General features: G+C 46.5%; 1 protein-coding gene across 1 annotated transcript; it reads right to left on the reverse strand.

Annotated features, from left to right (window-relative positions):
* Positions 1-1,199: 1,199 nt before the first annotated feature.
* LOC144506213 (lysozyme C-1-like) lies at positions 1,200-11,745 on the reverse strand. The gene is made up of 5 exons (XM_078232074.1): positions 11,642-11,745; positions 9,691-9,886; positions 6,819-6,992; positions 4,346-4,424; positions 1,200-2,100 (listed from the first exon to the last, which is right to left on the reverse strand). Exons 2-5 carry the CDS (start codon positions 9,818-9,820, stop codon positions 2,034-2,036), a joined length of 450 nt encoding a protein of 149 aa, XP_078088200.1. The 5' UTR covers positions 9,821-9,886; positions 11,642-11,745; the 3' UTR covers positions 1,200-2,033.
* Positions 11,746-13,317: the final 1,572 nt, after the last annotated feature.

Consider the following 13,317-nt stretch of genomic DNA (forward strand, 5'->3'; position numbering starts at 1 on the left):
AATTCTGTGGGAACTCCTTAAAGTTGCCCATGATCAGCATTCTTGTATGTGGATATATATTCCTTGCCCTTGAAGTGAGTGAGTCAGTTTAAAATAACACAGCAGCAAAGACTTCTGTACTTAACAGGAAAAAGATTAGTTTATTTCTACTCCCTTGCTCTGGAAGTAACCTAAGAAAATGAAACCATTGTCGATTGTTGTAAAAGCCCATCTGGTTCACTAATGTCCTTTATGGAAGGAAATCTGCCATCCTTACCTGGTCTGGCCTACATGTGCCTCCAGAGCCACAGCAATGTGTTTGATTCTTCAAATGCCCTCTGAAATAGCCTAACAAGCCAGTTAGTTCAAGGACAATTAGGGATGGGCAACAAATGCCGGTCCAACCAGCAATGTCCACATCCCATGAACGAATGAAACAAAAACTTCCCAAATCTGATCCTCTGAAATGAGGAAGACAAGGGAAGCGGGCGCATGGAATATCACCATATCCAAATTTTCCCCCAATGCATAAGCCATCTAGTTTGGGAATATTTATATTGTAGTTTTTCATCATCGCCAGACCAAAATCCTGGAACTCCCTCTTAGCATTGTTGGTGTACCTCATCGGTTGAAAAAGGCAGCTGAGGTGATGAGGTGATGGCCTAGTGGTATTATCGCTAGAATATTAATCCAGAAACTCAGCTGATGTTCTGGGGACCTGGGTTTGAATCCCGCCACAGGAGAGGGTGGAATTTAAATTCAATAAAAAAATATCTGGAATTAACACCGGAATTTTACCACCCCACCCGCCAAAGGAATCGGAGCGGGTGAGGGACAGAGAATGGGAAGGTCCGTTGACCTCGGGCGGGATTTTATGGTTTCGGGATCACAAGGCCTTAAAATCCTGCCCTCAGAATCTACTGATGACCATGAAATGATTGTCGTAAAAACCCATCTAGGTCACGAATGTCCTTTAGGGAAGGAAATCTGACATCCTTACCTAGTCTGGCCTCCATGTGACTCCAGAATCACAGCAATCACATCCAGACTCCCAACTGCCCTTTGAACAAGGGCAACTAGGGATGGGCAATAAATGCTGGCCAGCCAGCGACACCCATGTCCCAAGAATGAATAAAATAAACATCACTTTGCTAAGTGCCAGTGATGGCTACATCCCATAAAGAAATGAAAAATAAACTCGAGGCTTGATATTTTCTGGATTTCTTTATTGATGGCATAATGCTAAAAAATAACTCCAGAACGGGCATTGCCACAGTTTAAATGTTAGTTGGAAAGAAGTGTTACAAAGCAGGATATTTTCTTGGGTTCATTGTATTGTAAGCATGAAAATGGATTCTAAGCAGTGTATGGAATCAGTACAAGGCTGGAACTGGTTTGTGGTTACCATGGTAGCCTCTCACTGTAACATGATCCAGGGTTATGATGGTGTCTGGTGGGCTGAATCTGGCACTGTCTGTGGCGAAGGAGAAGGGCTGGTGCGTATGCATGGGTAGCAGAGGCTGCGCGCTTGGGAGAAAAGAAACAAACTGACATTGCGGGAATGGATTTACAACTCATACCCAACACGAGGCAGTTCCATCTCACCCCCTTAAAATCAGATGTTACCCCTGCCTCAGGTGGAAGTGGTGCCTTGAACTCATGTCAGTTCCACAGGTTCCGGCTGTTTCCCTTGTGTGAGGGATACATGATCATTCTTGGCCCCAGACAGTGGATAACGGAGGATATTTGACTATAGAAAACCTTGTCTGATCCTTGGTGCGCTGGAAATTTCCTCGGTGTTTCTCTTGATCACCCACCCTGATGTGGCCTGATTGGCGTCAGCTAAAGCAAAGCTATGTTGGCCAAAGCGGAGAAGTCCCAATTGGACCCCAATCATTCAAATGCACAGAAAGCAATTACAAATGTTTAACATCAACAGAAAAAACAGCTTATCCTATCACACGTTTACTGAACTGTTAACAATGTCAAGATAAATGCGACAGGTTTTAGAGTTGGTTACAGCAAGTTGTCCCAAAAATCAGCTCCATCGCCCATTACAGGTTGCACTCAGCCAGAAAACGGCTAAGATCTCGGTTCTTGCAGTTATTCTTCCAGCCGTACCTACAAATAAAAGAGCATTAGACACGATGGCACTAGGAATAGATTATCGATTGCCAACCTTTCACTGATGGGCTTGAACCTGGAATGGGGTACAGTTCTCCTGATGCTGACAGGACTCCAGCACTTCATCAAGTAGTCATTCACTGGGCTGGATGTAATTCAGCATGCCATGGTGGGAAACATGGCAGCCGGGGCAAGTAATTAGGGGACAGAGCGCATGTCAGTTTCCAAGCAATGGAAAACCTCGAACGATTAAGTTATGAACATACAGATTGGGAGCAGGAGTAGACCACTAGGCCCCTCACACCTGCTCTACCATTCAATAAGAGAATGACTGATCTGATTGTAACTTCAACTCCACATTCCCACCTACCCCCGATACCTTTCACCTCCTTGTTAATCAAGCATCTATCTAGCTCTGCCTTAAAAGTATTCAAAGGCCCTGTGGATTGCTGGGGATGGGTCTCCGGCCTCAGGGATGACCGATGTAAGCTGTCACCCCTGCCCTTGCTGCTGACTCCCATCACTCACTCCCTCCCCTCCCCCCATCCCGCATCCCTCTCTCGGGGGATCGGCCATGCCAAATTTCTCCTTAGTGTCCCAAGATGTGCAGGTTAGAGGAATTAACTGGGGAAATATGTGAAGTTACGGGGATAGGGCCTGGGGAAGATGTTCTGTCAGAGAGTCAGTGCAAACTCGATGGGCCAAATGGCCACCTTCCACACTGTAGGAATTATATGACTGTAATGCAATTACTGGACTGCAGATGGATTAATCCATTGTTCTCCTCCTCACACCCCCACAGAAACTTCATCCCATTCAAATATCTGCTGCCCATATCCTATAACATATCCCAAGCCCTTCCATATCATGCACATTGACACTGTCTTCCATCAAGACAAACATCAAATTTAAAATTATTGCCCAGGATCTCACCCAGTCCTTTGTCTATAGCCTCTATTTCATTGACTGCCCAACGTTGATTCCACTATTGGCAACTGTACCTTCAGTCAGCTTGACCATCCTCCCAGAATTCCCTATTCATATCCTATCCACCACCCCATTTCCCATTCCTCCTTTCACGTCCTCTGGCATAGCAATTTATTTGATGAACTTTGTGGTTATCCTTTCCAATATCCCCATCCTTGTTTCTCTTGCCTGACTGGGATATTTCTCTGCATGAAGATGAGTATCTGGGTGTAGTCCACAACGACCCAATTAATAACCCATCACAAACTTCCTTTGTGGGACTGTGGGGAAACCTCACTGGTTTCACCTCTTGAGGGGTAGAAAGGGCTGTGCCTCTATTTTGTGATATTGAAGTGCCCATTGATGGTCAATCCTGTACAAGAGAAATCTTCTTCCTATTGTACTCCTCTTTCTTTTTTGTTTAATATGAATTAATTGCAACAGGTAGAGTTATCAACAACTGGCTAGAAATTGGAAACAATAATTTTAAACCATATCCCATAGGGGTCATTTTAGGGTTAGCCATTGAGCAGTGGATGAAGCAGCCCATCCAAGCTTCAGTCCAACAATATTTTCAGGATATCCAAGAACAGCTTCTTCCCTGCTGCCATCAGACCTTTGAATGGACCTACCTTGCATTAAGTTGATCTTTCTCTGCACCCCAGCTATGACTGTAACACTAACACTACGTTCTGCACCTCTCACAGCAGCACAGTGGTTGATACTGCTGCCTCACAGCACCAGGGACCCGGGGTCCAATCCCGGCTTGGGTCACTGTCTGTGTGGAGTTTGCACATTCTCCCCGTGTCTGCGTGGGTTTCCTCCGGGTGCTCCGGTTTCCTCCCACAGTCCTAACATGTGCGGGTTAGGTGGATTGGCCATGCTAAATTGCCCCTTAGTGTCAAGGGGACTAGCTAGGGTAAATGTACGGGGTTATAGGGGTAGGGCCTGGGTGGGATTGTGGTCGGTGCAGACTCGATTCTGTACTGTAGAATTCTATGATTCTTTCAAACCCTATGAGTGGTATGCTTTGTCTGTATAGTGCATAAGAAACAATATTTTCACTGTGTACTAATATATGTGACAACAACAAATCAAATCAATGGGAAAAGGTGGGTGATTGTCCCGATATATCATATCTGTGAGACTTATGGACAGTTCATAGGCCAAGTGGCTACAGTATTTGCAGCCACCAACCTATAGAAACTCTATTACTTCCAAATGGAAATGATACTTAGAGACAGCTAGAATCAAAAAAGGAAATGTTTGAACATACCATGCATTCATCCCTTGGAAGTCTCTTACCACCCTTTTCGCACACTCAATGTCATTTGTGATATCTCTATCAAGGAAATCTGCAAAGGAAAATGCAATATGGTATTCAAATCAACTTATTGAATGTTCAGATGTTCTGTGTGTGCTGATTTTCGTGTTACAAATTAAAAGTGAATAGAACAAAAGAACAAAGAACAAAGAAAATTACAGCACAGGAACAGGCCCTTCGGCCCTCCAAGCCTGCACCGACCATGCTGCCCGACTGAACTGAAACCCCCTACCCTGAAAAAGTTGACACTTTCGCAGAAATTAGATCGCACGTGGATTGCTACAATAGTCTTCTCTTAGCCCCTGTCCTACGACCATTTCACCTCAATCAAAACCACCGGTATCTTATAACATACCAATCACGCTTCTCTGGTTGCATTGACTTGTACAACGCCCATCATCATTGATCTACATGGGCTTCCAGTTCACCTATGCATCAAATCTAAAATTCCAATTTGTGGTTTAAATTCCTCCGTTTATATGCGTTGTTTGCCAACTGTGCCACCGGGTAACCTGGGGGGGTGGGGGGAGAGTGGGGGGGATGTTGGGGGGGGTGGGGTGGGGGGGAGAGGTCGGGCTGGGGTTATTACCAATTGCAAGACCAGAAGAATCCACCGGCGGGAAGGGCCGGAAAATCCAACCCAATGTCTTACTCAGCAAATCGCGCCAGAGATTCCCACAAGGAAGATGAAAATTGGATAGAAATAGATCCTGAGCTTGCTGACTGATGGGTTAGGACAAAAAAACAAAGAACAAAGAACAGTACAGCACAGGAAACAGGCCCTTCGGCCCTCCAAGCCTGTGCTGCTCCTTGGTCCAATCGTTTGTATCCCTCCATTCCCAGGCTGCTCATGTGACTATCCAGGTAAGTCTTAAACGATGTCAGTGTGTCTGCCTCCACCACCCTACTTGGCAGCGCATTCTAGGCCCCCACCACCCTCTGTGTAAAAAACATCCCTCTAATATCTGAGTTATACTTCGCCCCTCTCACCTTGAGCCCGTGACCCCTCGTGATCGTCACTTCTGATCTGGGAAAAAGCTTCCCACCGTTCACCCTATCTATCCCCTTCATAATCTTGTACACCTCCATTAGATCTCCCCTCATTCTCCATCTTTCCAGGGAGAACAACCCCAGTTTACCCAATCTCTCCTCATACCTAAGACCCTCCATACCAGGCAACATCCTGGTAAACCTTCTCTGCACTCTGTCTAAAGCCTCCACGTCCTTCTGGTAGTGCGGTGAGCAGAACTGGACGCAGTACTCCAAATGTGGCCGAACCAGCGATCTATACAGCTGCATCATCAGACTCCAGCTTTTATACTCTATACCCCGTCCTATAAAGGCAAGCATACCATATGCCTTCTTCACGACCTTCTCCACCTGTGTTGCCACCTTCAAGGATTTGTGGGCTTGCACACCTAGGTCCCTCTGTGTTTCTGTACTCTTGATGGCTCTGCCATTTATTGTATAACTCCTCCCTACATTATTTCTTCCAAAATGCATCACTGCGCAATTATCCGGATTAAATTCCATCTGCCACCTCTCCGCCCAATTTTTCAGCCTGTCTATATCCTGCTGTATTGCCCGATAGTGCTCATCGCTATCCGCAAGTCCAGCCATCTTCGTGTCATCTGCAAACTTGCTGATAACACCAGTTACACCTTCTTCCAAATCATTTATATATATCACTCTTGCTTTGCTCATGCCCTCAGTGTATAAAGGTTCATAGTCTTCCAGCTGGAAATCTGGACGACACGATCTCCTTAACGGCCGTCTTATACGAGAAATGTATATTGATCACTGAGTATCTACTGCTGGCTGAGAGGGACTAAGCTTTTACGAGGAACTGGACCTTTTAAAAGAGTTTCATATCCAGTTATAATCTATTGCAAAGTTAGCATATAATTATCCATTCTACAAAATACTTCAGTATCAGATATCCCATTACCCTCCCTGGGTATATCCTGTTCCACCAATCAGATTAAAGCAGCAGAGTGGTGACTCAACAGTGTGCAGTCAGGAGGAAGTGGCTCTTGGAGTTCTCAATATTGACTCCAGACTTTGTGAAGGTTTATGGAATTATGTCAAAATGGGCAAGGAAACCTCCTATTGATTGCCACCTGTCAGCCTCTATGAAGTTGAGCTCATTTAAAACTCACTCTCCTTTTACTAGTACACTTAAATGTAGCTCCTTGACCATGTTCTTGGTCATCTAACCTTATGTGCCTGATGTCACCTCTTTGGTCATGCTTCTATTAAGCATCTTCAGCTATATTAAGTGCACCATATCAATGCAAGGTGTTGTTGGTACCTGCGTCAAGAGGAGGTCCCCCTTTTGAAGTCAACAAATGAGAAGAATGAACAAACGGGATCAGCAAGAGAAAGGAAGCTAATTCTTCTTTTAATGATGTGTTGAATAGCTCACCATTACAGTTTCTGTGACACCCGTTACGAGTGTTCCGAGTTTGATGATCATCACACCACCAGTAGCTATTGATCTGTAATATTCCATAGTCTGATGATACAACGACACCACCTCTCCTATTGCGTCCAATTGCCTCTGTGTCATAGGTGCTTTCATATTGAGCCAAACACACCCCTGAAATAAAACCAAAAAAAGGTTACACCACAAATATGACTCCCACATTCTCACCGACAAACTCTGTGGTCGGTCAGTCCAGGGTTGCTTGGGTTTTGAAACAACTTTCTGACGTTTTTCCTCCTCCCGACAACCCTGTGCAAAAGATTTATTCAGTCTCTGCGGGTGCCATCTGCGATCGCAAACTCTTCATTTTTAAACTGAAATCTGCATCAGGAAGTTGCTCGATTTGAGAAGTCCTCATTCTGGCATGATAATTCCTGTGAAATAGCAGAAATCCGAAGTCCTGGTCCATGCTAGAATTGAGCACAGGGAGGTTGGGTTTGGAAAGCGAGATGGAGGAGCCTGTAGTTGGATTGTAAAGAAGTGTTCTTGGTCAGTACCACAAGGCAACAACAACATTGCATTCTGACCTAGTTTGGGTCATCTGTGCTTGGCTGAGCACAGCTGAAATTGGGAAGACCGTGGCGTAGTTTTAATGCCATTGGACTAGTCCTCCAAAGAACAAAGAACAAAAAAATTACAGCACAGGAACAGGCCCTTCGGCCCTCCAAGCCTGCACCGACCATGCTACCCGTTTGAATTAAAACCTTCCAGGGACCATATCCCTCCATTCCCATCCTATTCATGTATTTGTCCAGACGCCCCTTAAAAGTCACTACTGTATCCGCTTCCAGTACCTCCCCCCGCAGCGCATTCCAGGCAACCACCACCCTCTGTAAAAAACTTGTCTTGTGCATCTCCTTTAAACCTTATCCCTCGCACCTTAAACTTATGCCCCCTAGTAATTGACTCTTCCACCCTGGGAAAAAACTTCTGATTATCCACTCTGTCCATGCCCCTCATAATCTAGTAGACTTCTATCAGGTCCCACCTCAAACTCCGTCGTTCCAGTGAGAACAAACCAAGTTTCTCCAACCTCTCCTCATAGCTAATGCCCTCCATACCAGGCAACATCCAAAATCTTTTCTGTACCCTCTCCAAAGCCTTCACATCCTTCTGTTCGTGTGGTGACCAGAACTGAACACTATATTTCAAGTGCGGCCTAACTAAGGTTCTATAAAGCCGCAACTAAGGTTCTATAAAGGCCCAAGGTGTTGCTCTGGGGATGTGACTTAAAATTCAATGAATGAATCTAGGATTGAAAGCTAGTTTCATTAATTCATTACATAGAACATAGAAAGCCACAGCACAAACAGGCCCTTCGGCCCACAAGTTGCGCCGATCATATCCCTACCTCTAGGCCTATCTATAGCCCTCGATCCCATTAAATCCCATGTACTCATCCAGAAGTCTCTTAAAAGACCCCAACGAGTTTGCCTCCACCACCACCGACGTCAGCCGATTCCACTCACCCACCACCCTCTGAGTGAAAAACTTACCCCTGACATCTCCTCTGTACCTACCCCCCAGCACCTTAAACCTGTGTCCTCTCGTAGCAACCATTTCAGCCCTTGGAAATAGCCTCTGAGAGTCTACCCTATCCAGACCTCTCAACATCTTGTAAACCTCTATCAGGTCACCTCTCATCCTTCGTCTCTCCAGGGAGAAGAGACCAAGCTCCCTCAACCTATCCTCATAAGGCATGCCCCCCAATCCAGGCAACATCCTTGTAAATCTCCTCTGCACCCTTTCAATGGCTTCAACATCTTTCCTGTAATGAGGTGACCAGAACTGCGCGCAGTACTCCAAGTGGGGTCTAACCAGGGTCCTATAAAGCTGCAGCATTATCTCCCGACTCCTAAACTCAATCCCTCGATTAATGAAGGCTAGTACGCCGTACGCCTTCTTGACCGCATCCTCCACCTGCGAGGCCGATTTAAGAGTCCTATGGACCCGGACCCCAAGGTCCTTCTGATCCTCTACACTGCTAAGAATGGTACCCTTCATATTATACTGCTGCTTCATCCCATTGGATCTGCCAAAATGGATCACTACACACTTATCCGGGTTGAAGTCCATCTGCCACTTCTCCGCCCAGTCTTGCATTCTATCTATGTCTCGCTGCAACTTCTGACATCCCTCCAAACTATCCACAACACCACCTACCTTGGTGTCGTCAGCAAACTTACCAACCCATCCCTCCACTTCCTCATCCAGGTCATTTATGAAAATGACAAACAGCAAGGGTCCCAGAACAGATCCCTGGGGCACTCCACTGGTCACTGACCTCCATGCAGAGAAAGACCCCTCCACAGCCACTCTCTGCCTTCTGCAGGCAAGCCAGTTCTGGATCCACAAGGCAACAGCCCCTTGGATCCCATGCCCTCTCACTTTCTCAAGAAGTCTTGCATGGGGGACCTTACCATTGATTGTGCAAAAACCCATCTGGTTCACTAATGTCTTTTAAGGAAGGAAATCTGCCGTCCTTACGCAGTCTGCCCTAGTTTTGACTCCAGATACACAGCAATGTGGTTGACTCTTAGTAAGCCGCTCAGTTCAAGGGCAATGGGCATTAAGTGCTGGCTCTGCCAATAACACACACAATTTCATGAAAGAACAAAGAATGAGAACTTTGTTCAGTCTGCCTCAACTAGCAGTAACTCGAATAACTAAAACCATTTTTTAAAATTACAAATGGTGCATTTAAAAGGGAGTGTGATGGATAAAAATCAGGCTGAAAGGAATAGTGTGGATAGAACCCATGAGGCGAGGATATTCAGTCACAATTAACGAATATAGAGAACGTAAGACTCACAATCTGCCAAACTGTAACCCTGATATCCGTCCAATCCATTCCTCCAAAAAGTACGAGCAAGCTCACATTTGGAATAGACGTAGGGGCTTGCCACTGCGAGCAGGGCACTGAGAATTACAAGGGTCTTCATTTTGCTGAGAGGTACACAAGTGAAGTTTCGAATGGTCCTGCAGGAAAGGTGCCCTGGATTAAAATTCTGCAACAAAGAATAGGAAAATCAACATTTCAAAATTGGACACAATTAAGAAGCTTCACGCATGCGATTTACACCATTGGGTGGATGTTGAGTATTCAAAATCATTCATTCTCACCATCGAGATTGATTACTGACACAGCAGTGGGTGAGGGAAATATAATTTAACGCTTTCCCAAAGGCACATCCACAGCACTGTTAGGGAGGGAGTTTCAGGATTTTGAGCCAGCGACAGTGAAGGGACTGCGATGTGGTTCCCATAGATGATGAGTGGCTTGGAGGGGAACTTGCAAATGGTGGTATTTCCATGTGTCTGATGCCTTTGTCCTTCTAGGTGGTAGAGGTCATGGGTTTGGAAGATGCTGTTGAAGGAGCCTTGATGAGTTGCTGCAGTGCATCTTGCAGATGGTACACACGGCTGCTACTGTGTATTGGTGGTGGAGGGAGTGAATGTTGAAGCTGTGGTGCGAATCAGCAGGCTGCTTTGTCCTGGATGGTGTTGGAGCTGCACTCACCCAGACGAAGGGAGACTATTCCATCACAGTCCTGAATTGCACGTTGTGGACAGGCTTTGGGGAGTCAGTAGGTGAGTTGTGCCTTAATAGGGTGATTGAAGAAGTCTCAGTCGTAACTGTGACCGAGCAATTGGACATATAATTAAAACAAAATGAGCAGATGGCCATGTGGGATTAATTAAATAGCTTTAACAAAGGGATAGCACATAGTCAATGGGCCGAATGGCCACCTTCTGTGCTGTATGATTCCACAGTGAAACACTGGCAGCGTCACCAAGATGAGAGAATCATAGAATCCCTGCAGAGCAGAAGGAGGCCATTCAGCCCATCGAGTCTGCGCCGACCACAATCCCACCCAGGACCTATTCCCATAACCCCACATATTTACCCTGCTAATCCCCTGACACTAAGGGCCTGATTTTACCATTTTGATTCCAAGCGCTGAATCTGGGCGAAATTCAGATCCGACTTGGAAATCTGTTCTCAGGTGCCCCCATCCTCACTTAGCCTGAATGAAAGAAAAATCGTGAGTCTGAATCGCGCTGTGGGCAGGGCCAGATCATTCTCTGTTTGGGGGAGGGGAGGGAGGTGAAATGGATCTCAGGTGGGGGGGAGGGGGAGCAGGGGGGGGTCCGCTGCCACTCTGTGGGCGATTGGTGGGGGGAAGGGGGGGCAGAGGGTCACGGTCGGGTCTGGATAGTGTTGGGGGCGGGGGGAGGTGGGTGGATAAGGGGGGCAGTTAGGTTGTGTGGGTGAGGTGATATCTATGGGGGCCATCGCTCCCGGGCCGCTTTAACCGCTTTTTGCGGCCCGGGAGTGATATGACAGGGGTGCGTTTTTCAAATTTGTTTTACCGCGCATGCGCAGTTGAAGGCTCTGATTGGAACTGCAGCGTTTCGGGCGTGATAAGCCCCGCCCACAGTGCGATTCAGACTTGCGATTTCATTTTCACGCTAAGTGCGTATGGGAGAGCAGGTTTCCAGGCTGGATCTGAATAGCGCCCAGATTCAGCACTCAGAATGAAAATGGTAAAATCAGGCCCAGACAGTGACCCAAGGCCAGAATTGAACCCGGGTCCCTGGCGCTGTGAGGCAGCAGCGCTAACCACTGTGCCACCCAAGAGAGACTCCTGTGAGAGGAAGCCATTAATTTTAAATTCAGCATGGATAATGTCATTAAAGCCTTAAATGCAAGGATTAAAGCATTTAAATAAATTCTGGTTATCCCGTTCTGATTCAGTTACCTGTTGTCGCAGCACGGAACGCAGAGAGTCACGTTGATTCACTGTGAGATCCGCTCCTCCAATCTGAATCTAATTCTGTCCTGGTGCAGCAGTTTTATATTTCAGCAATGGTGTTGCACAACATTGAAACAAAGCACAGCAAACAAACATTCCCAGATATTCCCTCTTCAGTGTTTCCTGGGACTTAGACGCAAAAGGAAGTTTGGATAACAGGCACAGTTCCATGCCAGAACTTCAGGGCAAATTTTGCCAAAAGCCCAAGGCCCTTTTGAAATAAAACCCCGTCCCATATCATAATTCACACCCGGAAACCAGTGGGGAATTTTTTGGGAGAGCATTGGGAGGGTCAAGCCAGCTAAAATGTGGTGATATGTTGGCACAGTGGTTAGCCCTGCTGCCTCACGGCACCAGGGACCCGGGTTCAATTCCCAGCTTGGGTCACTGTCTGTGTGGAGTCTGCACGTTCTCCCCGTGTCTGCGTGGGTTTCCTCCGGGTGCTCCGGTTTCCTCTGAAAGACGTGCTGGTTAGGGTGCATTGGCCATGCTAAATCCTCCCTCAGTGTACCCGAACAGGCGCCGGAATGTGGCGACTAGGGGATTTTCACAGTAACTTCATTGTAGTGTTAATGTAAGACTGCTTGTGACACTAATAAATAAACTTAAAACTGGGAGTGTCAGGTGTGATTCAGTGTTGGGTTGGTGCTACTGAACTATCAGGTGGTGTCATACAAAAGGCAATCGAGAATGATGGAATAAACGTGTCAATTAACTCTGGGATTATCCAGATTAACAATAAGGACACGTGCAACTTCCCCAAAATCAGCATCAGCTCAGCAGTTATGATCAGTCAGTCAATGTAGCATCAATATGAAATCTGTTCTTTCATTATGTAAGAGTTGTGTCTCAGTGGGGAGTGCTGTGTGTCAGACAGTAGGGGTTCAGAGCCTAGAACACAAAATCTAGGCTCTAACACTCCCACTCTAACACTTATGATATGGGAACGGGGTTTTATTTCAAAAAGGCCTTGGGCTTTTGGCAAGATTTGCCCTGAATTTTTGGGATGGAACTGTGCCTGAGAGAATGCTGCAAGTCAGAGGTGCTGTCTTTTCACATGAGCAGCCTGGGAATGGAGGGATACAAACGATTGGTCTAGTTGGACCAAGGAGCGGCACAGGCTTGGAGGGCCGAAGGGCCTGTTTCCTGTGCTGTACTGTTCTTTGTTCTTTGTTCTTTAAGGTGTGAAGCGAAGTCTGCCCATATCTTTGACCTCTCAGATGGCGACAAAAGACCCCATCGCGATACTTGCAGAGGAGCAAGGGTGATCTCCTGATGTTCTGGCCCAAACTTAGCCCTCAACCAACACCACTCGAATGAATTATACCTGACCACTCTCATGTCACTGATTGCTGTTTGTGGAATCTTGCTCTGTGTTAATCGGGCGGCACAGTGGTTAGCACTCCTGCCTCACAGCGCCAGGGACCCGGGTTCAATTCCAGCCTCAGGTCACTGTCTGAGTGGAGTTTGCACATTCTCCCCGTGTCTGCCTGGGTTTCCTCCGGGTGCTTCAGTTTCCTCCCACAGCTATTCTCTTGAGCCAGGGGAAGGATCCAGGGAGTGGCTGTTGACTAATTTGTTTATTTGAAACAGGTGCTATGTGTTTGCTTGTTGTTCCTGAT

The sequence above is a fragment of the Mustelus asterias genome, chromosome 17 (assembly GCF_964213995.1).
Source record: "Mustelus asterias chromosome 17, sMusAst1.hap1.1, whole genome shotgun sequence".
Taxonomy (NCBI): domain Eukaryota; kingdom Metazoa; phylum Chordata; class Chondrichthyes; order Carcharhiniformes; family Triakidae; genus Mustelus; species Mustelus asterias.